Below are 27,960 nucleotides of genomic sequence, written 5' to 3'. Positions count from 1 at the left end.
GCTTATTATTCTGCATCGACCATTTATTTGCCCTCTAACTGACATAAAAGAAACAACCCAAAACAAAAGGCAATATGTAGACGCACTTTATTCCTAAAACTGAAGCTGCACCATCAGTAGCGGCACACAATTATATTTACACATATACACACACAATTACCTAAATCTGTTATATAAAATATATAATCTGACAATGTACCTTCTATTCCTCTTCAGAGCTCATTGAGTTACTGTGCGAGAGACTCTGGCACCATAGCAGACAGAGAGGTAAGCCTCATCCACTCGTTGGGTGGGACACAAAATGCCCAAGCCAGCCTACTTCATTTTTACAGCATGGCAATAAAAAGGTCTGTACCCTTTGAAAAAAATAATACTCTAAAAAGCAATCTACAGCAAATTCACTTTGAACAGGTTCACGCGGTGTAATTGAGAAAATTACGTCACCTCTCGCAACCAATTCCTTTACAGTGAGATGGCAATATACACACCCTCTAGGATTCGTAATATATAAAAGATATTAAGCATTAAAAATTCCACATTTAAAAACTTACAATAAATAATATATGCAGGCATTTCATTAGGATAAAATTTCATAGATTGCAATCTACAGTCATTAAAAAGACAATTTATTCTCCTTTATGAAAAGTCCCTTGATCATCCAAAATGCTAAAATGAATTCTTGGCATGTGGTTTGATTGAGTTGATTGAAAACTTCCAGTCAGTCTTGGGGTTTGTTGTTGTTGTGGTGGTGAGGGGGAGTGTGTCCTCAACGTCCGGGCGAGCTCCGCCACCTCCACCTCCGCCCTGATGGATGGAGCGAGCGGTCGGCGGGGATCCCTTTTTTTTTTTTTTTGTTTTAGTTTTCTTATTTTGTTTTTAAATATGCCAGAAATCCACCGCTCTAGCCCGAGATCCGTGCGGCCGCGGGGCCCCCGGGGGTCAGAGTTCAGAGCATGTTCATGATGAAGTTGTAGACCTGGTTGAGCACCACGAAGTGCACAGGCAGACAGGAGCGCCGGTCCTGGGTCGCAGGGTCGCACGTCAGCCAGGAGAGGGCGTTGTACTGCTCCAGCACAAATCTGTCCAGAGAGGAAATTTTAGGAAACAATGACGCCACATTGTTAGGGGATTTTTAATTAGCTAGTTAGTACATTATACACATATACGTAACGTATCCTGTGGATAGTACAGCATTTTGTATATACTGTCTTTTTTAATAAATATCTTATTTGTTTTGTATTTGTTGATGCTTTGTATATATGACAATTTTTACTGCACTTTTATTCTCCATTCTCCATTTATTCAGACTGTTAGACGACAAGCTCCACTAGCTTTTTGTTGTTGGCCATTTTCAGCCATTGGGAAATAACCTTGTTTTGTTTTAGGGCTATTTAAGCATAAATGCCCTTTTTCATGCTCATCGTCTATAGAGCAACGCACCAAACCACGAGAAATTCCTAGTATATGTAAAAGCACCTGGCAGAATAATTCAAACTCTGCTTTGAGATTGTGATCCGTGTCTCTCAGCGTCCTACCTGAGCACGTCGGAGGTGTGGTTGGAGTCGAGCGGGTGGGAGTGTTTGCTGTGCAGGAGCTCGTCCGACTGGACAGACGACACGTGCAGATGCAGGGAGGCCTGAGAGACGGGCACACGGTCAGACCTGAGTCGCTACGTTCACACATTCCCACCTGAAATAATTACTTGACAACACAACGTCTATCACAATATGGAGACCTGAAACAAGTGTGGGAAGGTTGCTGGAATATTAAGATTTTCCTATGAATTTGTTATTTTTTTTAAATTAAATCGTTCACATAGAGTGGCCGCATTTATTGATCTCAATCGCAATCTTTTCGTAAAATTGTTTGATTCCACAATCATGTTTCCATCCAAATCTGAGGGGAATTTTAAACCAATATTAGTGGCAATAATAAGAATGCCCATCAGCTGGGCTGAGGGAAATTAAGTATCCAACCAAATTTTTATGTTCCAATAAATACAGTACATCTTCAGTACTTCAATCTTCTGCAATGTACAAACAAAAAAAAAAAAAAAGTACTATCAGAAGTGACATTTCATGCATAAAATTTAAAAAAATAATAAAAATAAATAAAAAATAATAAATCAAACAATGAAATGACTCGTCGCAATTATTAGTTTGACGATTAATCATCAACTCAAATGTTGTGAACATGACGCTAAACCTAAATTCTGAATTCACGAGCAGGTATTTAAAGCTTGAAACATCCATCCCATCATTCCGTATCAGCACCTTGAGGAAGAGCGGGCACTGGTTCTTGGCCTGGGGACAGGCGGACCAGAACCAGTCGGGCAGCGGTCCGGCCTTGGCCGTGGAGATGAAGTAGCCCAAAGCCATGGGCTGCTGCAGGATGTTCAGAGCCTCCTCGTGGGACTCGGGCCCCCCGCTCTGGCCCTGCAACACCAAGAGATATTTCAAAAATTAAAACTTGAAAAAAAACAGGTACAATCAGTAATATTTTATTTGTTCGTTGCAGGAACTGACCCTGATATCAGTGACTGAAGGACCTTTTAGTTTCTAATGTTTTGATATTTGACAGTGTTCAATGTTAGTTATTCTGTCATTTTAAGCTGCACATTTGCAGATTCAGCCTCCACTAAGAGCGAGCAAGTATTACAGAAAAGTGATGGGTTTAAACATCGTAGTTGTACATCAAAACAACGCATCCTCACTTCCTACAAAGGATATGTAAATAGATAATATAAATAGTGCCAATTTCCACAATTTTGTTATTTTTTCGAATTTTTCGTAATTCAGAAAAAACTGGGCATAAAAATGGTTGTTATTACAAAGTTAGAAAACCATATAAATTCTCCCAAATCGATGCAGACTAGATATCTATTTGTTTTGTTTTGTTTAACAAAAGGGGGCCCGGGTAGGAGGCTGACCTTGCTGCCGTCCCCCCCGTGGTGGTAGTGGGAGCCAGGGGAGTGCACCGGGGACGTGGTGGGCGAGTTGGGCAGGATGTTGATGAGGTCGGGGTCCACCATGTCGTTGTCAAACAGGTCGAAGATTCCCATCCCATCCGAGCCGTCTGCAGAGAACCAAAAAAACGCACGGGTGAGATTCCTCGTTCCCCGCCCAGGTCTCGTGGTGGCGACAATGTTTTGGCACACGAACTGAGCATCTGACGGCCAGTAAAACACTTTACAATCAATCCCACCCAACTTTATGGAAATAGAATTTGTGCTTGACCAAAACTGTGGTCCTCTTTTTTTAAAGTGGTAATCTGGGAGATTATTTGTTAAAAAAATAAAAACAAAAACATTGATACAGCCATTCAATGTATGTGGTCTGCCTTTCCCGGGAAAAATGAAAAGCGGCTGCACTGAATAAGATAAAGCAGCGTGGTAGAATGTGGATATGGAAGAACATTAACAAAAATAGCCACCACCTCAAGAAAAAAATAAAATAACAATCAACGATGAAGGCAAACTATGAGACATTTTATGACATGCCATCATTAAAACCAACAATAAGTCCTTGATTTCGTGCCGGCTCTCACCGGGGTTGATGGGGTTGAAGTTGATGTCGATGGGTTCGGTGGTGTTGGTGTTGACCTGCACCACGGCGGAGGTGGGGAACACCAGGATGTGCGTGCACGACGTGTCCTGAGGGGTGCTGAGCTGCGAGGTCTGCATGTTGAGCGTGGTGCTGCGGCCAAACACCGAGCCCGTCGACACCGAGTCTGGAGAAGCGGCGGGAAGAGGAGGGCGGAGGTTGAGCGAGGGAATTTGTCGACGGAACGACAGAACCTTCACACGCGTGACCATGATGGATCCTTACCTGGCATGATGGCGAAGGAGCCCTGGGGCTCCATGGCAACCAGGCAGGCACTGAGGATGCTGGGAGTGTCGGCGGCGGAGATACCGCACATCTTGCACGTCTCCTTCAGCCGTTTACTGAGGGACTGCAAGTTCCTCCTGCTCAGCAGAATACTCCAGTCTGCAACACAGCGGCACAGCGGAAGTTTAGCATGTGCCGTACGCTCTCATTTTATAGGTTGTGAAGACTGGATATGATGCGATCAGTATTATCACAGTGCAACTAGGCTAGTTCATCCTGTCTGCAGCCTTGTACTGAGCTAACATAGTTAGCATCAGCATCTCGGTTCGAAAGACACAAAAAAAAATTTTTTTAAATGAAACTTATCAGCCACCTCGTCCAAATCGAGGGTTATAAATACGCAGTGTCTACCTCTCAGCTCTCCGTGGCCCATTCTCCCGAGCCGTCCAATCACAACCCTCCAGGGCAGTGATGTCACCTGCACCAGGCCCAGACACCAGTCCCAGAGCTTCTGCAGGCCCAGACGCCGGGCCGAGCCCTTTTTCCTCCGAGCCCTGCGCCAAAGAGAGAAAATAAATAAATAAACACACGAATAAACGACTTGAGAATGCAGCGACGCGGCGTCGTTTGGAGCCGCGGCCCGGCGAAGGCGCTCGCACCTGTTGGGGACGTCGATGCTGATGATGCAGGTCTCCAGGAGCTCCCCGTGCTGGTCCGTGCACGAGGCCAGCAGCCAGCGCTGGTCGTGGGAGAGGCAGTAGCCCACGAACAGGACGTTGTACTTCTGAGCCGCTTCGCCAAACGTCTCCCCCAGCTCCGTCTGCTTGTCCTTCACCGGCGCCAGGATGAAGGGAGGCGTGTACAGACGCAGACACTCGGGTCTCTGCGCGTGACGATGCAGAGTTTTAGTTTAGTGTGTTGTGCAGAGTATAAAAATGAGAACTTTATTTTTTGACGGCCAGCGGATTTGGCACCTATGCAACCATCGGAGAATAATCTGTCACTTGGATATGACCAAGTATGTGACAAATAATCTCTTGAACTTGAACATGAAGCTGTTAAAGTCTGATTATTTAACCCGGGGGTTCACAAACTGGGGTCTGAGGCCCAAGATGTCTTTACACCCCCACAAAACATTTAAAAAAAACGTACCTTTACTATTAAGGTCGGGGTTCAATATTATATTTGTGTGGCATAATTTTGCATTCCATTCTATCTGCCTCTAAAAAAAAAAAAGACTTAAATGTGTACAACTTTTTTATTTCTTTTTTTTTTTTTTAAGGGGTGGTGGCCTTGTCCGGCCAAAACAAACAAACAAAAAAAAAAAAAAAAACCCAGTGAAGTCGGACCCAGTCAACTTGCCGTAAAAAAAGTTAGTCAGCTTAAAAAAAAAAAGTATACCATGTTCAGAGAATTGAGTCACATTACTAATTAAAGCCTTATATAAGACCGAGGTAACGAACAATTCTAAAATAGCAAAAAACAAACCAAAAAAACCCCAAACTCAATCTCAGAACGGGAAACTTACAGTAAGGCCTAGTTAATGCCAAAAAACCCTTCATCACATCATATTCCTGCAGCAGCAGCAACTCACCTCTGGGCTCTTGAGGGCCATGTCGATAGCCAGGCCGGGGCCGAAGCCCGTCAGAGCCTTGAAGTTGGTGGAGCTGGGCAGTGGCCGGCGACACTGGGTGTAGACGGAGAACGCCAGGGACTTGAGGTGCTGGGCGTAGAGGTGGCGCTCGCCACTGCGCACGGGCTGCAGCAGATACTGGCACGGAACGATCTGGGCGCGGAGAGGACAACGAAAATGCATGTTGAGAGAAAATACACATTCGTTTTTATGTCATTTAATGAAATGCATTTTTATTGTTGGTGTACAAATAAAGGTTATTATGTTCCAACAACTTCTGAAATGTTGCCATGTTTCATTCATCAAATGGTGCATTATACGTTTTTTTTTAATATATGGGAGATTTTGGATGATTTTCAGATGAATACCACATGGATTATCACGTGGAATGGTATTCCGACCCACCTGGAATTAATTTAAACATAAATTAAATCACTTGGACGTGGTCAAGAAAGAGTGCTAGACAGCCCCCGGAAGAGAGTGAATGCAGCGTCACCTAGGGTGCTAGACGCCCACAAGGGGTCACTAGACATCACAATCACAAGGCCTTGGATAATTTCAGTGCTGTTTCCCCAGTTGTCAAAAATTGTACCAAAGCCATGACTGTAGGTCATAATGTACTCTCACCCATTAAAATATAAATTCAGACATTAAATGACCGACAGCTAATCAAGTCTCGCTTGCTGCTTCAGGGAGCCTGAGGAAAAACAAGGGTTCCGGGCGGCGGCGCACCTGCACGGACACGGCGTTCCTGATGGCAGGAGGCAGGAACTGCAGCATCTCCAGGTAGCAGCGCAGCAGTCCGAGGGTATAGGCGCTGGAGTGGATCTCCCGGTCCGAGTCCTCGTAGCTGAAGGGGTCCACGATGTAGACCACTATGGCGGGCGGGTACGAGACGGCGTGGGACTCCCCGTCCGTGGGCTTGCCCACCTTGTCTCGCTCCATTGTGCTGTCGGGGAAACGGGGAGGACGGCAGCGAGTGAGCAGGACGATGACGGAATCACGCAGAAAGGTGTTTCCCCGACTGAAGGGAATTTATTGTGATGATCATTTCCATCAAAAAGAACTGTGTTTGAATTCCAAAACCTAGTTTTAAAGAATATAAAGGCAAGTGGCGTTAAAGTGTAATGACAAGCGCTGGGCGATATATCATCGAGGGATGCAACGGTACGGAATCGGTACAGCCCTTACGGTTCAATACGCACACGTAAACCCCGGTTACAACAAACACTTTTTTATAGAAAGATAAAAAAATGCATAAATGTTTTTGTAAAGAGTGCAATCAATTTAAATGCGTTTTATAGGAGCCACCCGGGGTCGAGGTGTCCAGTCAGAAAATAACCCCCTGGGATGGCCGTGTCCCTTTTTTATTACTAACTTCTCGCACCAGCGTTGGGTCGTTCACGAACGATCCGTTTCTTTTGTGGGAACGAAAGAAACCTAGTCTCGCTGATGAGCCGTTGTTTTTGCCAAGCTTTACAACCGACCAATGAACTTGAACCCCCGTCTTCCCCCTCCTCCACATACGCACAGAGCTTTACACTAGTTATTTATGGCAGACAACTAGAAAAACATGTTTTTCAGCTTTTAACTAAACCACACACACACACACACACACACACACACACACACACACACACACACACACACACACACACACACACACACACACACACACACACACACACACACACACACTCCCTAATATCAACATAATAATTGATTTTGTGAAATGAGACTAGATATCATCTGGGTTTTTGGTTTGAGAAATGTCATGATTTAGTTAAATGTCATCTTTAAGGCAGCGTTACAATAAATCAATGCAATTACCTGAACTTGAGACTGTTCCAGCCTCTACCTGCCTGGTCATAATGTAATATCCAGATTACTAATGATTGTTTCTCAAATATTAATTGTGTGCAAATCTTATCAAAGAACAGATGGTCCTCCAATCCCCAAAATACTGTAAAAATAATCAATATAGAGGTCAAAAGAATATTGTGATATTTGATTTTGTAAATATCGCCCAATGAGGTACATGCTTGGCACCGCCATGCCAACACTTTATAAACACCGGGTCAGAATTGGAGCATCAGTGGTGAAAAAGCTCAGCTAACAACGCAAAGTTTGGGATAAAATACTGTTTCGGGAATAAACACCAGGAGTAAACGGGGTCTGCAGGGAGACCGTGACCTCACGGCACGGACGCCTGGATCAAAGACCGTCCCGTTGGTTTGACCACGCAGGGTTTGTGTTAGCATTAGCTGCATGCTCGCAGGCCGCAGCACCCCGAGGAGCCAGCAGGGGGCCCCGCAGCCAGTCAGCGGCGCTTTGAGGTGAGCAACGAGACACACGGGACTGGGTTCAGCAGAACAAAGATTTGAACCTGGGATTTACTTACTCCAATGATAATGTTAAATACGATTAACACTATTGGGCCTGGCTTCAGCATCTTCAGTGGACACGCCCCCAGCATCTCAAGAGCAGAGGGAACTGCCTTTTTTTTCCCCCGCCACGATTTGGCGATCAGTTTTCTTTGGTGTGACCATCTCAGAACACATTTATTTTTGCTTTACAGGGACTTTAATTGAAGCAACAATGTTTTAATCCAACGACGATATACATTCTCAGAAAGTCGACAGTGGCGGTGGTATCCTACCTCTCTGGTGTTTCTGTGGCTGCCTGAGGCTGGTTCGCAGGTGGGCCGTTTTCCCCTAGGCCCGCTGGCCCCTGAGGAGTCGACTGGGGCCCGTTTTGCGCGGCGCTGCCCTGCAGGCCGGCCGTCCCAAAGGGGGTGTAGGAGCTGGGCTTGGCGGCGGCGGCCATTCCCCCGGCGATCTGGGGGCCTGAGGAGGACGGGGTGGAGGAGGCGGAGGGGGGAGTGCTGTTGAGCTGGGCAGGCTGCGAAGAGCTGGTGCTGGAGCTGGTAGTGTTGGTGCTCTGGGGTCCTGAGGAGAGGCTGGAGGAGCCAGGGGGCTGGGGGGCGGGGGCAGGGGAGGGCAGCGTGGGACTGCGCTGGGACAGCAGAGAGCCGTCCAGAGATTGGCCTGACAGGTACTGAGCTGGAGGATAAAAATAAACATTTTTATTTATTATTAATAAATATTGTTATTTTATTATTATTATTTTTTTTTTTTTAACTTTATGGTATAAAAACAGACAATCCGTTTTAAATAATACTTGCAAGTTCACTTATCTGTTTTGGCAAGCACCGCTTTCCCCAAAATAATCAATTTGGTAGGGCTGTCATATCACTTTATTAACCCCAGAATGCATCTGCAATTGAGCCCCCTTAGAAAGTATATGTTGTGTCAAAAAGTGACCTGGCTTATTTGTTTTAAATTATAAATTTGAATACATTGTATCATTTGTGGTTATTTTATTAAACCAATTGAGAAACATTGACTTCAAAAACACCTGCAAATAAGGAATTCCTGGAATTTTAGCTTTTCAAGTATTGGGGTTTGAGTAACAAAGCTGGAGAGCAATCACCCGGATCTGTTTGATCAAACTACTTCAAGGGTAAAAATATGTAATTATTCAACTGGCAACAACCATGTATTTTTTACCGAGATCGTAGCGGCACACTTGAGCGAAAAGTTTGAGCTTGTTGAAGGCCTCGTTGTTCCCGTCCCTGGCAGCCATCTTGAGGAACCAGTCGCTGAGCGGCTGCTCCGTCATGCTTCTGCCCTCTGTCGTGCCCACTTTCAAAATGCCCTCCGTGTGGGTCTTACAGATGGCCCTGTGCTGGCCGAGCTGGCACGCCTGGCAATGAAGAAGAAACAAATGTTCATAGATTATTTTCCCATGTTTTGTCGGAACAAGATAATAATAAAAGAAAAAGGTTTCAGGGGTTAGTGTGACGTGGGGCCCGCCGCGCACCTCATACACGGCGGTCAGGTCCTTGAAGAAGGTCTTGGCCCCGTGCAGCAGAGCGTCGTTCTCCGGACAGATGACCACGTAGCCCAGATCCCTGTGGGAGCCGAAGGGCTCCAGCAGGAGCTTCTCCCAGTACGGCAAGCCGAACGGCGACAGCACCACAAAGTCGTACTCGTAGCCCACCAGGAAGGTTGGGATGGGCAGCGGCTCCGGAGACTCATCTGTGCCTAAGGTGAGGAGAGGAGGAAGGGAGCTTCTAGTTAAGGCTGTCACCATCAGGACATCTTAGATCATCTGATGATTCATTGTTAATACAAATAATTGCGATTAACAATTTAATTGTCTCCCCTTTTCAGATTTCTTATGCCATAATACATCTGTACTGATTGCAGAAGAGCCATCTATTTACATTGAACATATAAATATGAGTACATGGTAAATTTGTCTGAAACCAACACCAAATTCACATTATATTTGTTGTGTTCTAAAATTGGTGACAGCGCTATTTGGAATTCTATTACAGTTCTGTTCAAGTTCGGTGATCACAATCTCAAAAATAAAACTAAAAAGAAGAATGCTATTAGCATTAACTATGGAACCAAAAACATTTGGGTAGACAGTTTATTTCCCTCAAACCAACTGACAGAAACTCACCAAATTCAACACTATTGGGATCATTTTACAACACCGCCATAAAATTCTTCCTAAATTGGAATGGAAATCCCCTACCATAGGAGCCTCTGCCAGCCATCTTGTGGAACTGCTGCCAGGTGAGCGGTCCCTGCACGCCCCAGGAGCGCACGCTCCTCTTCTTCTGGATGGTGTCCTGCAGCACCGGCTGGAGCGACTGTAGCACCCGCAGAACATCCTGAGAGAACAGCTTGCTCATATCCGCTGCTGTGGAGCAAGACAGAGCATGTAAGAAAAACCAACATGGTGGAAAGAAAAAAATGACTATGTTATCACATCCAGTAGGGCTGGGTGATATACAAATACATACAAGATAAAAATTTATAGAAAAAAAAAAAAAAAAAAAAAAAAAATCACAATATTTTTGACAAATACCTTTATATAATTAAAATATCTTTATGCTTTCATAAGCTATATTCACACAGGAAATATTTATGAATCAATCATTCCTAATGTGGTTACTATGACCAAGCAGGTAGAGGTATTGATTACAACAGCTAGGACAATAAAGTGTCGGGCCCTGACGTAATGCAATTTTCCTAAGTTCAGTTCAGTGGTATTACTTCAGGAGCCAAGACTTGTTAGCAGCCGTGCCAACTATGGCAATTTCAATCATTTATGATTGAGTGAGATCAATCGATGGGTTTCAGAACAGACGGCCAGGTATAGTCCAATGGTTGACAACGAGGCAATCAGGGCAACCGTCATTGCCAAGTCCAGTATTTTTGACTTTAATGTCTTTAATACAACATGAAAGTATTGCGATATCCATACACCCAGACGATATCTTGTCTCAGATCAATATTATTTCTGTTATAAGCCAGTCCTACAATGCAAGGAGTGAAATTGACTTACATTTATGTTTCGGCCACTGATGCAGACAAGTGCTTTTCACCAGCGTTTCGTCCACTTTCCCTCCCGACATGTTGTCCATGAACTGCCGACCGTGCTCCAGGGCCATGTAGCAGTCGTTGTAACAGTCCCTCTCCTCCACACGCACGAAGCAGCGGGCCGCAACTCCCCCCGGGGGCTTGGGGTAGTCCACGCCTGCCACGGGGGCAAAGGGGTTGGTACACTGGTCCTGGAGCAGCAGCACCAGCTCATCTGAAGGCCTCTCCTTGGGGCCGCCGGCCCGGTGCAGGGCGGAGGCGCGCAGCTCCTCGAATCGCTTTTCCGTGTCGCGGCTCGAGTCGGACCCCCGGCCCACCACGTCCAGCTCGTCCTCCAGGAAGAGCCCCGCTGACTGGCCGAAGCGCCGGTTGGTCACGGCGCTGAAGCCGCAGGTGCAGGGGTACTGCGCCTCGCCGCTGTCGTTGAGGTACACGCCCACGTCGGCGCCACGGATGTTCATGTTGCACACGCACACGCAGCAGCTGTCGAAGTTGCAGTCCTTGAAGAGGTTCATGACCGACTCCGACAGGATGAGCGTGACGTAGAGGCTGTGCGCCTCGGGGATGGAGGGCACCGTGGCCGGCTCCACGGAGCTCAGCGGGCGGCAGGTGGAGGGCGTGGAGGCGGGTGAGTACAGGTCCGAGTTGTCGTACTTGAGTGAGCCCTGGACGCTGGACGGGCCGCGGGGCGTGCGTGGGGTGCGTGGCGTGCGGGGGGTGGGGACGGAGAAGCGCGGCGTGGCTGGTGAGGGCAGGATGCCCGCCCCGCTGTTGCTGGGTGGGGCGCTGTTGGACATGAAGGGGGTGTGAGTCTGAGGGGTGTAGCTCTGGCTGTAGTCAGGCTCCACGCTCGGGATGTTGCTGTTGAAAGACAACACTCAGATCAGCAACTAGAAACAGAGACGACAAAGCCGTTGAACTGGCCAGTTACAAAATTCAGGGGGTTCCCTCAGTGCAAATAACCGAACTTTGCACTTAGAATTTATACTTTGTCAGCTTTACACTGAAACTAACTGGCTAAAACTAACCAATTCTTAAGTCCAAATAACTGAACTTTGCACTAAGAATTTATACTTTGTCAGCTTTACATTGAAACTAACTGGCTAAAACTAACCAATGTTATGTATATAAAAAGAAATACGTTATATATGTTGGGTTCCATATTCACTATCAATTAGGGCTGTCAATTGAATTAAATATTTAATCAAGGTATAATCGCATGATTGTCCATAGTTGATCAGATTAATCACAAATTAAATGCACATTTTTTTATCTGTTGAAAATGTAGTGTTTAATACTCTTGGCAACATGGGAGCGTACAAAAATGTTTGCTTTACGCAAACAGATAGTTTGATATCAATCACATTTTTTGGGTTATTTTGAGCATTTCATGCAGACACTGGTATGACTTGGCCTGGGGTGTGTGTGTGTGTGTGCGTGTGTGTGTGTGTGTGAGACAGATGGCTGGAACGTAAGTTGTATTGTACACAAACTGATCAGACAGCATGCCAAGGATTCCCCCCTTAAAAAAGAAGCTGTACGGGTCATCACAGAACGTAAACAGAACGTGTTAATAAGTAAAAAAAAAAAAGGGGCGTTTTCCTCTGACATAATTTGTGACGGTGCAGAGGGGCTTTAATGTTAAACCATGTGATGGTGCATCACAGGCAGGGACGGAGGTGAGCATGTCAACATAACAGTTTGCCTTGTTCAGGGCATTTACCTGTCTTTGGTGAGCAGAGTCATGGATGGCACAGGGGGTATGAGATCCATTTTGCCCATGGTCCAGCTGGGTGTGTACACACACTCCTCTGGCAGCTTGATGGGCATCAAACACTGGCTGGGTAGCATCTTCAAGGGAGCGTACTTGGAAGAGCCGATGAACGGCTGACACAGCTCTGGCTTGTAGACGAATGAGAAGTCCTGCCAGCAAACAACAGAGGGAGGGGCGTGAGCAATGCCACAACAACATGGCGTCTGCAGGTGTCCGTTCGATTTAAAGACCGCCAAAACAAATATTGATATTTGGACAAATTATCTTACTGAATAAATTATATTATTGAAAAAGTGAAAAAATTAAATACATAGATGAATAAAATCAGATAAAATGTAAATGTTGAAATTAAGACCTCAAACACTCAAACCTGAGACTAATGAAGCGCATTGTGTTGCCCTGGTATGAAATGCGCTTTATAAATAAAGTGTGACTTGACGAATGACTTTTAAAGGGACCTATTATGCAAATCTCACTTTTTCAGTACACCTACATTTGGGTCTCTGATGGACCTACTAACACACAGACTGTGAAATAAGCCAACCCAGTCAGTTTTTTGTGAGCTGTCTATTTCAGAAAACCTGTGCTGAAACGAGCCGTTCACTTTTGCAGCCAACCCTTACGTCACAGTGGGCTTTAGCAGAATTAGAACTGCCCCCCCACCTGAGTAACACAAAAAAATATATTTTAAAAGAAAGAGAAATTAATACCAACTGTCTGTGAAGAAACTGTACACAATGGAATCGTAAGTGTTTCGAAAATCATTCTGCTGTGTGTTTCTTTCAAAACTAAAAATAAGTATGTGCTACATAGGACTGTAGGCAGCTGCACGCGATCCACTGTGCGTTTCTCCAAACAAAACCAATAAAAATAGTTTGTTTTTATTGTAGATGGACTTTCCGACAGAAGCCATCCTCAAACGCCATTGGCTCACAGCACCCAGAACTTGTGCTCAAACTCCATTGGCTCACAGAACTCAGATGTCAGGAGGGTGGCTCCTCCCACAAAAACCAGCCCGTTTTGGAATAAAATGGTATAGAGGTATGTTAGAATGGCTAGAATGCGTAATCTGAGTGGTATTTTCAGCAAAAAAAATAAAAAATAATAATAATAATCTTCAAATACATGTTCTGTAAAAAGGAGCATAATAATAGGCCACCTTTAAAAAGGCCTAATATTTGTGAAACTTAATTGAAGACATTTTAAAGACCTACACCCTGAAGTGTCTAGTTAACCCGCTAACATGGGAAAAGGCCAAACCTTGATTTCAGTGGGCTTGGGGCTGCAGAAGCCCTCCTCCACCTCCACCTTGAAGTGGCTGCTGAGCTGACTGCCGTCCAACAGGATGAGGCCGGCCCCGGCCTCCGAGCTGCCGTACTCCTTGCCCCCGGTGTTCATGGGAGAGTAGCTCATAATGTGCTGCTCCAGGGAAGGAGGGGTGGGAAACATCTTGTGTAAGTCTGCTGAACCTGAAGGAAAGAAGAAGAGAGAGGAGGAGGCAAATCATCAGTGTCCTCAATCTCTAACGTGTTCAGCTGCTGTTGAACTATATCATTATTTAAATGAATATCAGAATAAATGCAGTTCTATCAAATTCATCTCTAGTATTTTATTTCACAACTCATACTTGGATTCACGTCTTCTCATTAATATTGATTTATACTAGAAAATTGTAGTATTAGTAGTTTTACTGTATCACAAAACATAAAACATAAAACATGAACGTTATGGACTTCAAACAAATGTGTCTTACTTATGCAGGAGAGGGGATCCAAAGTGGCAGGTTTGGTTTCTTTGGAGCCAAACTTGTCATCTGGTCCGATGCCGGCTCTTCTGGTTCCAGGCTGTGTGTGTAGAAACAAGTTCAAATTAAAAACTAGTATAACTATCCAGTATATTGTTGCTTAGCAAACGGCTATAGTAAATAAAAAGTATATGCAAGTACGCAAGAAATGAACTAAAAAATAAATAAAAACTAAAAAAACCCTGCAAAATAATAAAAATAATAACTGCTGCACAGACCGCTAGCTCGTCTTCGTCAGAGTTGAAGATCTTGTCCAGGTCGCTGAAGGACACGGCGAGGTCGTTCTCGTGGATCAGACTCGTGGAGGCCGAAGGCTTTCCTCCCGCTGCTCCTTGACCATCTGCACCATAAAAGGCAACGCCAACAGAGGAGATTCATATGCGGCACCAAACCCTCACCCAGCTGACGATAACCCCGTTCAATTCAGAACGTTAGATAGGAAATAAAATGTTTTGAAATGAAATTAGGCGATGCTCACCATCAGACGAGGCTCCGGTCCCGTCATCACCCTGTGACAAATGTGGAAATTAAATTAACGACTCAAATAAATAAATAAATAAATAAATAAATGGATTATTCGCTGTCCAGCATTTCGAGGGGATGCGCCATCAGCTGAAGAACATTCATCTTCACATACTGCCAATGATTTGCTTTTTTTTTTTTTTGTAATACTGCAATATATTAAGCTGTTCACACTACTGGCAAAAATATAACCTATTCCATTAATATCGCCCTCTCTGTGGTGCAACATTATACCATCTCATTTGTTTCATTTACCTATGTTTAACTCCGTCACAATAGAAACTTTCAAAAAAATACATTAAAGCTATTGAGAAATGTAGAGAAATTGCAATCCTGTTTCCTCGAGATGCTGTGTTTAACTTGTAAGGCATCCAGTAATAACTCAGGACAAATAGGATCAACATCAGACATAGCTTTGACCTAAAATGAGACGACTGTGAAAAAGCCATACTTTAGGATACTCATGGAATATATGGATGCATTTTCGACCGGAACAATTAGCCCCAAGTGTTCACATTAAGAAAATCAAATAAATAAAATTAAAACTAAAATAAAAACATTTCCAGAACTCACCTTGTTCTTTTTGCATCCGTCCCTCTCCGCGCCGGCCTTGTCCTTCTTCTCGGTGAAGCTGAACTCCTCATCTCCCTCCACGAAGGCGTACGGGTCGAGCTCGCTGCAGTGTTCTCCGTCCCCGGTGGCGGAGGCCAGATGGCTGTTTCTCCTCTGGGCGTAGGTCTTCAGCAGCTCCTGAGACACCTTCAGGGGCCGCTTGGAGCCCGACATCAACCTGCGGAGGAAACAAGACGCCGCAGGGAGGCTCAGGAGGGCGTGGAAACAGATTCCGTTCCGTCTGCGCCGGGCAGGAGGAGGCTAGACATCGTCTGGGGCTTTGATTGGTGTAATATGGTAAACTGATGTCTTCAAGGGTGCATTACAGTGCAATTTTCAGAAATTGTGGACTGCTCTGATGTTGAAATCAAGGCCTATACATGGCTTGGACATAATATCCACAAGGTATGTAACGGCACACCGCGGTACCAAGCAACCGCTGTTCTGAACCGTCAGCCTTTCCCTGTTATACCGCGCCCACGGTATTCATTCATGTTGCAAAACTGAAGATTTAAACTGCCGCTGCGTGGTGGCAGGCAGCCAGATGTTGGAATAATCCATCCAATGAGTTGCTCCGGCAGAACTGCTTTACGTCAATATTTCACGACACAGGTGCTTTGCGTTAGTTGCACGCGGCGTGCAAGGAAGGAAGTCGAGGTGAAGTTTATATCTTCAATTCCTCAAATAAGTTCGGATTTTGACAAATGTCCTTCCTGTGCTGCACCGCATCAGAGGCTTTACCATGTGTTTTTTTTTTCCAATATTAAACTCATTTATTAATTTAATACACAGAAATCGAAGGTGGGGTAAATACCATATACCACGGTATTTTGGTTAACACCGTACTGTGAAATTTCATACCATTACATCCCTAACACCCACCTTACTAATGTTTCTCGTGTGTAATTATGCGGCCTAGGAGTTGGGCAGGATCCCGATTTAATCCAACATTTATAAGAAGCTCACGATAGAGATTCTCTAATGGATATTGACAATACATAATGAGAATTGCATCCCACTTTTCAGTGTACCATCTCACGTGCATTACAAAAACAAATTCAATCAATTACAGAAATCACATATTTCATTTGGGACGATGGTGGTATTTATTTTAAGTGGAAAATTGTTGTGTATCTTTTAAACAAAGTATCAATATTATGATTTTAGTTTAATACAAATGACAATATTGCATAAAATACTCACTCTGTAACAGACACCACACTGTCGGACCCCGCTCCCCCTCCGGAGTCGTCTCGTACTTTGTCCAGGGGCAGGTGTGGGGGGTGGAAGTCGGAGGCCCTCTTCCTGGGGAGGTTGAAGTACTTCCAGGGGTTGTGAGTAGAGTCTTCGTTGGGGTTGACGGCAGAGCCCACGAACACCGTGGGCTCCAGGGTCTCTGCGTAGGCCGGCGGCAGGGGAAGGGTGACGGGCATGGCTTCCAACGGGGGCTCCTCGGGCGGAGCCTTCTGGGGCAGCAGACAGGGCTCCACCGACGGCGGGTAGAAAGGCTGGTGAGTCGGCGTGGAGGAGCTCTTCATGGCGCCTGGCTCCACCTCGGCGTGGTCGCAGGGGTGAGGGCTGAGGGGAGGCGGCTGGGGCGAGCCGGCCAGGTCGGCGGGGGGGCCGTGGGCGTGCAGCGTGGGCGCCTTGGAGGGGGGGGCGGCGTCCACGTGGTGCAGGCTGGGATAGGAGCCCTCGTCCTGGCTCCGCAGGCAGAGCCGCTGGGCCTGCGGCTCCAGGAATGGCTCCTCGCACACGGAGCTGCGGTGGTGGAACGGCGTCTGCGGCCGCTTCTGCTGCTTCTCGCCCTTCTCCAGCTTCTCCCCCAGCTTGTGCTTGGCGACGGGCAGGGGCAGCGGTCCCGACGAGGGAGGGTGTCCTGAGGTGCTGCTGGTTCGCTGCTTCTGGTTTTTATGCCTGGGGATCGAGGGCAGCACTTGTTAGTTGGAACGCTCCACTCGGCCCCCGATAGCCAGAACCAACTAAATTCACACACACACACACACACACACACACACACACACACACACACACACACACACACACACACACACACACACACACACACACACACACACTCGCACAATATAGTTGTGAGCGCAAATAACAATCTCTTTGTGCCTTTGGCTAATTTAACTTTGTTAACTTTGTTGTTTTTTCTTTTTTCCTTTCCACAGTACCTTGAGCAACTGCAGTGTGCCCTGTGAGTGGGCTCCACGAAATCCCAAAGTTCAGTCCTGTCCACTTTATCTTCACAGGTGCCATTGGTCAGGGCAGAAAACTTTCTCCTGAAAATAATGGATAAGTGCATTTTTAATCACATGGAGGAGTGACACTTTCATAACAGTGGGAGGGAGGGAAGGTTGTGGACAGTTGACCGAAATGGGCTTTTCAATTGCCGATATTTAGACGCAGGGCGTCTGATGGCCCATATATATAATGCTGATATGTTTTTTTTGCATCTCATAAAATACAACAATCTAATAATTTATAATAATAAAAAAATATATTGTTTATTTAACACTAATGTTATTGCCTGAATTGTCTCTGTTTGCTTAGGTTTACTGCACTCTGCAGTGGACTTATTTTAAATTTAAAAAAATGATAGACTAAATAAATGTCCACATTTGATCAAAAAACTAAACATTGTTGAAAAAAATTACGAATTAAAAATAAATATTTAATAATTATAAACAATAAAAATTTCAAATAAAAGGCATCATATTAACCGCTGGTCGGGAGTCGGAAAATAAGAGAGTCTTCCCTTTAAAGAAGTGCAGGATTGATTATTTGCAAGTAATGTTTGTTTATTTACACAAAAACATCCCCCTTTTACTAAATCAGCGAGAGAGAGAGAGAGAGAATGAGAGAAAGCACAGCTGCTACCGGTATATTGATAGTGCAGAGTATGGAAATCTGAATCAAATATTCTGAATCGATATGAACGGAAAAATCTATATTTGACACTAGTCTGCAGACATTTTTTATCAGCCGAGTGAGTGCATCGGCCGATGCCGATTATCTTAAAATGCGCAGATATCGACCTGATTAATTGGTCGACCACTATTGTGAACGTACTTGTTCTCGGTGCGGTTGATGTTGTACTCCTGCCACACACACTCCACCACCTGGCCGGCCAGCCTGCCAGGGATCTTGCCTCCATGGATACCTCCGTTGTTGCAGCTGTAGCCATCTGACGCGGAGGACAGTTTCAGCCACCTCTGGGCAGGCTGACAATCTACAGGAAAAGGTTTGTCTTTCTTAGAAGGGCACTCAAAAGGGCTTTTAATTTTCATAATCATCATAATCATTTCATCATAATCCACTGAGATTTGGATAGGCAGCTTACCGGTCTGAGCCTCCTCCGGTGATGTCGGAGGAGTGAGAGTGATGGAGGACATGGCGGGGTCTCTGTGGGCAGCCTGGCCCTGCTGGGCACCGCACAGGCTGCCCGAGGCATTGGCCGAGCCCTGCGGGAGCACGGCGGGCAGGTCCGACAGGGGGATGAGCACCAGACAGGCGGGGTACACCATCCGCACTCCCGCTGAAGCACCACAAAACAACAACTTTTAGCTTCTAGAAAAAGGATGCAAAAAGCAAGAGTCGCTGTAGCCTGTCGTTCAGACAGCTTCTTACCCACGAGAACCTCCACAGCCGCCAAAGAGTCGTCCTCCCAGTCTCCCTCTTCCATCTTGTCTTCCTGGACTTCCTTGGGGTTGGGGCTGATGGGATAAAACTGCCTCCACTCCTCGATGAGTTTCTGCGTGGGGTGGTCCGACATCTTAAAGGCCTGGCCTGTGAGAGTCCCATTCAGGCCATAGGGGCTCAGAATGACTGGAGAGGAGGGAGGGAAGTCAGCAAAGGACGCGACAGATTGCTGTTCTGGATATTTTCTCACAGTGATTCTCGACATTTTTCATAGCAAAGACCCAAAATTTGATACACATTAGGCCATGGAAGACCCAATTTGACTTGAACTATGATCAAAACAGTCATTATTGTAAGTTCTCTAACAGTAATGTCTTTTGAATGAAATAGTGGTGAAGGGTTAAACAATAAATCAATTTGCTGGGGACCCCCCGGAACCTCTTGAAGGACCCCCTGGGGGAACCAAGACCCCACATTGAGAACCACTGAACGAGAACTGGACTTGGAAGTCTTTTTTCTACCTTGCAAGGGGCTGGAGCTCTGCTGGGTCAGACTAAGGTGCTCCTCGTTCAGTCTCTGGACAGGCTGGTGTTGCGCAATCTCCACACTGGTGCACACGTTGCTGTCGCCGTGCACGAGGAAGGTGAAGGCACACGACAGGTGCTCACTGCAAAGCCATTCGGGGAAAACAAACAAACAAAAAAAAAAAAGAATAGAAAAATAAGAAAGTGATTTAGCAGGATTAGTCTTTAATGGGAAACTGCTATGAAAAACTTTTCAGTGCTTGTGCACATACATTTGGGTCTCTGATGGGCCTACTTACACACACACATCCACACACACTGTAAAATAAGACAACCCAGTCAGTTTGTTGTGAGCTGCTTATTTCAGAAAACATGTGATTCAACAAGCCCTTTAGATTTGCCTTCTCCTCCTACATCACGTCGGGCCACAGTAACATTAGAACCAACCCCCATCTGAGTAACTCCACCCACGGCTGTACCAGCACAAATCTTTTAAAAGAATGGCAGATAACTACCAACTGTCCATGACAAAACCGGAGACAAGGGAAATGTAAGTATTAAAAAAATATATATAAATTGTGCTGCACTCTTCTTTTGCCGTTCAGCACTCGCTAACGCTAATAGTTCACTCGTAACGGCCATACCGGTAACATAGGAATCCTATGATCAGAAAATCTTGGCTGTAGGTGGTATTCGCACGACTAAACTAAACAAACTCTTTTTTTTTTTATAGACATTTTTCTCCAGCATAGCATTGTATAAATAGATAAATTACAAAATTGTTATATTGATACTTGGAAGCCATACAACCATTGTCTACGAGCAATGTATTTCTGTATTCGATTGAATTTGTTCTGTGAAATTTTTTTGACCTGCATATAGGGCTGGATATGGCCAAAAATGTCACTGTTTTTTTTTTTTTATATTTTATGTTGATAATTATCAAAATATATATTTAATAATAATACTCAATTAACAGTTTTAAGTGGATTTAAAAAGTGCCTGACACGTTAAACACTTAATTAAATTATATATGTAAACAAGAGACAAATAGGATAAATAATAATAATACAAATATATATGTATTCAAATATATAATCAAATCATCATTGTCATCTAAGTACAGTCAGAAATTCTGAATCTGCGGTCTGTGATTATATGCGAGGACGCTTGGAGCGGACCGAGGGGTGTTCCCCGACCGCGTCAGACTAGAGGTTGCATCAGCTCCGGGGGGCCTCATTCCCGCTGCGAGCTTCCCAGCAGGGGAGAAAGCAGGGGAAGCCGTGGCGCTCCTGGGCCCCAACATTGGTCAGACTTTATGTTTGACCATTCCACCATTGGCATGGAAACTGCTGGAGAAGTGTCCTTTAGTTCATCTCAACAGGCTTGTTTCTCTGCTGCACGACTGGCTGTTTGTGTCCCCGTCATTGCAGGTAGAGGAAAGCGGACTACGAAAACAGCATAGAAAATAAATCTCAGAAATGTATCATCGTTACCGTAGAGGATTTTACCAAGAAAATTACCGAGATTGTTTTATCGCCCGGCCCTACCTACATGTCTGATGGTACGCTGAAAAGTTGTGAGGCATTCTCATTGTGAGTCATCTCATCAATATCTGATTGATGATCTGATATTGATATCTGATATATCTGATGATCAAATCATGACATTTTGTATTGAAATCCAATTGTGAGATCTTGCCCAACAATCTGCGCTCGTGAAACTAACCAGCAATCCACACACGGTCGTCAACAGAACGCTAGTGTAAACTCAGCTAAAGTCTGTCTTGAGTTATCATCACTCCGCCTCCCCGTGCAGAAAGCTCATTGTAAAGAAATGAATCAGAGGGCGGGAGGGGAGGAGTTGAAAGCAGAGGGAACAGCTAGGAGGCGAACAGAAAGAGGATGTGAGAGGCCCAATTCCTAGCATATTTGTCTGCGCACTATGCTCCGTGTCATTACAGAGTGCCTCCGGGAGACAATGGCTGCCTACACAAGCATGGAGCAAGTGGCCAGGAAACCCCGGTTAGACCTTTAATCAGACTGTTCAGGTGACGGCCAAGACCCCCGCGCTTTGGCACCCCTGGCGCCTGGATCAAATTGAATGCTAAAAAAGTTTCAGTTATAAATAAACACGGGAGTTTATTTTAGCCTAGAGATGTTAAAACAACATCCATCTTTTATTTGTGACTAGTTCTGGAAGACCAGGCGGGCAAATGCACCAAAATAGTTCTTGTTGACATGGTTGCTGTTTAAAAAAAAAAAAAGAAAAAAAAAAAAAAAAGAAAAAAAACACATTGCAGACTCAGCGTTTTTCAAAGACTGCCCTGTTTACCAGCCAAAAAGGGCAGGTGACTGTCAGACTACTGGCTCTTTCTGTTTGAGGTGCCACACAGCTGCCAGTAGATGCCTTCACTCAGGGGAAAGGGTCCAAATATCGCCCCAACAAACACTCTTTAAAGCCCGTAAACACAGTGTGAGATCAAAGAACAATGAAATTCTGTGCAACACATGTAGAACTGCTCGGATTCAACGGGCCATTATGGCAAATGCTGCTGGAGGCAGAGAGGTGAACAAGCTGTGCAATCAGAACAGCTCGAGGCCTCCCGCTCCTCCATAACACAACTTAAACAGCGCTCAATTTGCCCTGTCAGGGAACTCCAGGGTTCACCGGTGCCGCCATTAAGGTGCATGGCTAAGCCAAAACCACCCTGCCACCCTCACGCAGAACAGACAAGGAAAACAGTGCTCAAACACCCCCAAGCAAGCACTATACGCACTAAATCTGTTCATATTTCCTGTATATTTGTATTAAAAACTCCCTACAGAGTGTGGGCCAGGATGCCTTTGGAAGGCGCAATTGTTCATGTGGTAATAAATAAACTGGTAATAAATACATAGCAATGGAAAAAACAATGTTCAGGCCAATTTGTATAAATGCACACCCAATGAACTTGTTATGCTGCCAACCATATTTGTCACAGTCAGACAGAAATTAAAATTGATACCATTACATATTAATAAGGAAATCCTAAATATTATAAATTGGTGTTAAATCAGACAGCATAAAATGTGTAAGCATAAGAGACAAGAGATAATGTCTACATATTAGGAACAAATATGTAAGCCATTACATAACACCATATATAAATATGTTTAACAATAACTATTGAAATAAAAGAAGAATGAGTGCCTAAAACTATAGGCACACATTCTTCGAAAAGATTATTAAGACTTTTTAAAGAACAAAACAATTCCAAGTTTCAATTTAATCATTTCAAAAAGATCTTCACTATTACACAAACACACAATGTGAAAATTGTCTGAGTTTGTGCACATTCTGTTAGGTGTGCAAAGAAAAATAATTTAAAAAAAAAACAAAAAAAAAAAAAATTGCAGCTACTAAAGGAATACTGAATGGCCGAACAGGAGTGAATTTGCCTTCATTAATGTTCTGCACAAATTCATTCCACGCATGTTTCATTAATGAGACCTCCTGTCGCGGCTCGCTGTTTACGAGCTCTATATGCAGACAGTAAATAGCTTACATCAAACGCTCGACACGTTTACCTCAGACACAAAATAATCTAATTAGTTACCCTTCATAAATCTTAAATGGCCAACGTCATCTGTGGCATGTGCTGCAGAAACGCAACAAATAATATACCATGGTAATGCGTAATAACTTCTGTCCCAGAGTCCGACGTCAACTGTCTGGAAACAAGTTCCACCATCCATACGAGTTAAGACGGAGTACTTTGCCTAAAAACACACAGGGGCTTGAATAAACTTTGCCGAGTTGGTGCAACAGAAATCCCGGTACCAGTCTAGCGTCTTCTGAGGCATCATTGTTGCTCTGTTGCGGGAGACCCCGAGTTGTTGTTGATTTGAACCAAAATCTTTCTTTTCCTTCAAAAGAAGCGAGCAGCTGTTTCCTCAAAAGAACACAGTTAAAGCCAAATAGCTGGGGTTAAATGTTATGCCTCTGGCAAATATTTAGAAAAGTAGGATAACATACAAATTTTGACTAATGGCGACTATGTTAATACATGGCCTTAGATCCGAGGTTCAAGTGCAATCACATTTCTTAGCATTGGGCATGCCAGAACCACTTTAGTTTTCAGATGTCGATCTTGTGCAACTGTCTAGGAGTTATGTTGAAAATGCCCCGCACTTGTTGGATCGGCCTCAATGAGCCAAGTGAATTTGATGAAAACAGAGAATAGAACCGAAAATATAGATAACAAAGGGAGACACCCTCCCAGGAAGTTCTACAGAATCAGGGACGCTTGGATACAGACACTTCAATCCAATTCCAAGGTAAAATGACACAGTTGGACTTCCTCTCAGTGACTCACGTTACAGCTGTTTTGGTTTTTTTCCTTCCCCAAAACAACTAAAACAAGCAACTTAAAATAACAAAGGCAGGGTGTTCTAAATCAGTGACGTCACTATTATTCTAACAGCAAAAGTATTTGTCTTGGTGCTTAGTACTAGCGAGTACTCAAGCACTCAAACTCGGTCCGGTACAGCCCTGTGCAGGGGTCTCACGGCACCATGACCCACCACATTGTTTGGACGTTTAAACATCTGGCCCTGTAGCTAAACCCCAAAATGTGCGACGAGGCCGGGATCATGGGGGGGCGGGGCGTGGCGTACCTTTTATTGATGGGCTTCTCCTCTTTCTCGTAGGGTTTGACGAACCACTTCCCGATGCGAACAAAGCCGCGGTTCATGAGGCAGCGTTCCAGCAGGTTGTGGATGGCTTTAAACAGGAGCGTGCGACACTCATAGGACAGCCCACTCTCCCACTCGCCGTCCTCCTCGCCTGAAAGCAAACGTGCGGACAAAAAGGTCAGGCACTGGTTTTCCATCCGATACCGTTCCGTACCCGCTCTTGAATTCCAAACAATGTCGAAGGACCCAACCGGTTCTGGAAAGGAAGTATTTCCGATCTCATTTAGGAAGGAAATATGAGTCACTTTGATGAGGAAATGTGGCAATATCAAATTATAGTCTCAAATTACCATCGTCACCCCAATTTGGAAATATTTCCACGAGTCTTAAAAGTTTGCACTCGAACCACCAGCAACACAGCAACTTTAGACCAGAGGTGGAAAGAGTACTCGAACCCCTTATTTATTTAAAGATAAGACAGGAGATGACTTGAGTCAAACTTAAATTGAAGGTGAATAAAACTTCTTCAGTCAGAGTAATACATTTGTTTCCTGAAATACTAATTAAGTAAGTACTTTTCTAGTTACTTTTTTCGCCCGGTGTATTTGGGGAACGCAATCTTTTAGAGTCGATATAGGACATAAGCTTTTTGGAAATTACATTAGCAATGAAATAGTAAACCGATTTGAATTCTGCGAGACACATTTTAACAAGCGGTACTTTTCACATAAAAGGTGCGCGATAAAAATAATCCCAAATCTCAATAGGTATAAAAGTATCACACACACACACACACACACACACACACACACACACACACACACACACACACACACACACACACACACACACACACACACACACACTTTAAAAATGTTCCTGTGATTTCTTCAAGTTTGCTGAGAGACGATATGGATTGATGTTAAAATATTTACTTTGTGACTGTTATCAAAACTCAAAAGTCCCAAATTTAAGTTACGCTCAAAGCACTGTTACAAGTAAAAATAGGCGCTGTACTGTGACAAGAGGCGTTGTAACCAGTTGTTATTTCCTTTCATATAACAATAATAGCGAGTTACAACCAGTCCTGTTGCAGAACAGTACTTGAACATGGTGTCACAGTAACAGTGCTTTGAATTTGGGACAATTTCTGAACAGTTCCAAAGTGACTAAACATCTATCTGTATCGCCTCTGAACAAAGAAGAATAAGTTTCCACCTCTGCTTGAGACGATGTGCACCTCAAGTCTTGGCTGTCTTGATTTCCCCCCAATTATTCAATGTTGACAAGGTGTAAATCCTTTCATTGATGCAAGCTGCTGTGCAATGAGGAATAGTGTTGCTTTTTTCCCCCAGATACACAGGATGTACCTGAAGCACCTACCTATTTATTGTATATTTAATACAAATGACGTGAAATAGATATTCGGCGAGGGCCCCAAAACACAGCGGCGCGGCCCGTGCACTCACTTGAGAGCTCATTGTGGATGAGCTCGGCGAAGCTAGGGTCGTCGCCCCACCAGAAGAGCCAGAGCTCCCGGCGCCCGGGCGTGTGGTGCCGCCGCCACACGCTCAGCACGTCGGCCGCCAGGCAGCGGCTGAAGCTGCACAGGATGGGGTCCTCCTCCGTCACCGGGAACAGTATTGGCGACGAGGTGGGGCCCTGCCACACGAAGCGCCGCCATTTGATCCCCGTCAGGTCGGCCTGGGAGCGGGGCGAGGCGGGAAGGGAAGAGGCAAAAAGGTGGAAACGGGTTAAAAGGGAGGGAGGGAGAGAGGAGCGCGCGACCGAAAGCAATCATCTGTTGGTGATTTCTACCGAATTATGTTAATCCCTTGACACCGGCAAGTTGTGATTCGCTCTCCGGGAATGTTCTCGGCAAAGAGCGGCGCGTGTGGCTCACAGTGGTGCAATGCAATAAAGTACCCGAGTATTTGTTAACTGTATTTAAGTACATTTCCCTAGAATCTGTACTGACGTAAACATATTCAGCTTTGGAGGCTTTAAATTTTTACTGCATTACATATCTTTTCTTTTCACTCTACTACATTCCTAATACAGTTAAATTTGTGAAATATATATATATATATATATATATATGCACACTCATACATTCACACACAACAGAAAAAAAAACAATCACACACTGGATCTTTCAAACTGCTGATTTAGTTTAACTCATCGATGATTCATTCAGGTCCCCTGTGAATTATTATGACAACCCAAAACATTTTAGTGAGAACTGAAATGAGGATCTGCATGACCAGTCATCTGCAGAAAAACACGTCTTAACGTATTACAGGCTGTTAAATTAGGCGCCGGGTGAGACAAGTACTTTTGACACGTACGATGACAGGTAGATTTAAGAGGGAGTACCCATGTACTTTCACTTCAATGTGGTACTTTCACTTTAACTACAGTCGTCTAGAGTCAGAGCGTTTGTACTTTAACTTGGGTAAAGGATCCCAGTTCCCTTCTTGGGAAAGCGATGAATCCAAGTGAGTTGTACAACAATCTGCAAAGTTTGGAAACAGTTTGGACAACACAATCAGACCTCAAGTCACGTGCAGTCATGTCCTTATTATATCGCCAATCTTTGTTTGTTTGGTTTTGGGTTTTTTTCTGGTCGACTGACTATTGACATTTTTCTTATTTTTTTGTCAGCATGATGACATTTCTTTCCCTGTTTTAACTCGCAACACTTTGTTTTTAAATCGTTGCTTCTTGTTGTGCTGCTGTAACCCCGCAATGTCCCTACGGGGACGAGTAAAGTGTCGGTCTCTTATTGTAAACAAGCTCCGAAGCAGCGTGCAAAAGTCTGACTGTGGCACAACGTCCCCCCCCCCAAAAAAAACCTGGGGTCCACAAACATTATTTCATCCACTCACTACCACTCGACATGTGTACCAAGGCAAAAACGGGAATTTCAGCATTTAAGATGCGTGCGGGACGGGAACGTGCATCGCACCGTCACTTTAGATCGGATCGAATGCACCGTAGAGATGAGATAAAACAAAAAAAAATTAACAACCATTCACAGACATTTGCAACGTTAGTGCTTGGCCCAAATCAGCCAAGTGCTTGGTGCTAAACGTTAGCAGAGTACATTTTCACACCGGTGCCATTTAAATTACCAATCGGACTAAATACATCCAACCACGGATCCGCAAGCATTGAGTTAACGATGCACCAACTGCTATCTTTGTCCTAAAAAAATGAAGTTGGATGATTGGGTTTTTTCTCCACAACTTGCAGGCCTGATGCCTCCACTCTGCTGCCTCTGACGTTCCGGGGCTTGTTGCCTGATGATGATTAGCCAAGATGGCTTTGTGGCCTCTTACCAGGCAGAAGAGGTTGGAGTGGCAGTCCTCCAAACTGGCCCCGTTTGGTACAAAGCACGAACTCATCCTCGTTTCACTGTGCGGCGGCGACGTTAAAGTCCATCGTCAGCGATCACTGGTTTTAGCGAACTTTACTTTAC

At 44.7% G+C, this 27,960-nt stretch overlaps 1 protein-coding gene across 1 annotated transcript; it reads right to left on the bottom strand.

Annotated features, from left to right (window-relative positions):
* Positions 1-111: 111 nt before the first annotated feature.
* On the bottom strand, positions 112-27,960 carry LOC307235083 (mediator of RNA polymerase II transcription subunit 13-like). The gene is made up of 30 exons (XM_080007060.1): positions 27,821-27,960; positions 25,949-26,183; positions 24,462-24,630; positions 19,801-19,946; positions 19,268-19,465; positions 18,981-19,175; positions 18,710-18,869; positions 17,812-17,919; positions 16,835-17,548; positions 15,593-15,809; positions 14,976-15,006; positions 14,716-14,837; positions 14,447-14,537; positions 13,954-14,162; positions 12,643-12,842; positions 10,885-11,780; positions 10,069-10,236; positions 9,343-9,566; positions 9,030-9,225; positions 8,120-8,522; positions 6,193-6,409; positions 5,422-5,613; positions 4,487-4,710; positions 4,239-4,381; positions 3,828-3,986; positions 3,547-3,729; positions 2,930-3,075; positions 2,274-2,435; positions 1,536-1,636; positions 112-1,079 (listed from the first exon to the last, which is right to left on the bottom strand). Exons 1-30 carry the CDS (start codon positions 27,884-27,886, stop codon positions 947-949), a joined length of 6,408 nt encoding a protein of 2,135 aa, XP_079863186.1. The 5' UTR covers positions 27,887-27,960; the 3' UTR covers positions 112-946.

The sequence above is a fragment of the Zeus faber genome (genome assembly GCF_960531495.2).
Source record: "Zeus faber genome assembly, chromosome: 9".
Taxonomy (NCBI): Eukaryota; Metazoa; Chordata; class Actinopteri; order Zeiformes; family Zeidae; genus Zeus; species Zeus faber.
Note: the sequence above shows the minus strand (reverse complement) of the source record. Positions and strands in the feature narration are given on the sequence as shown.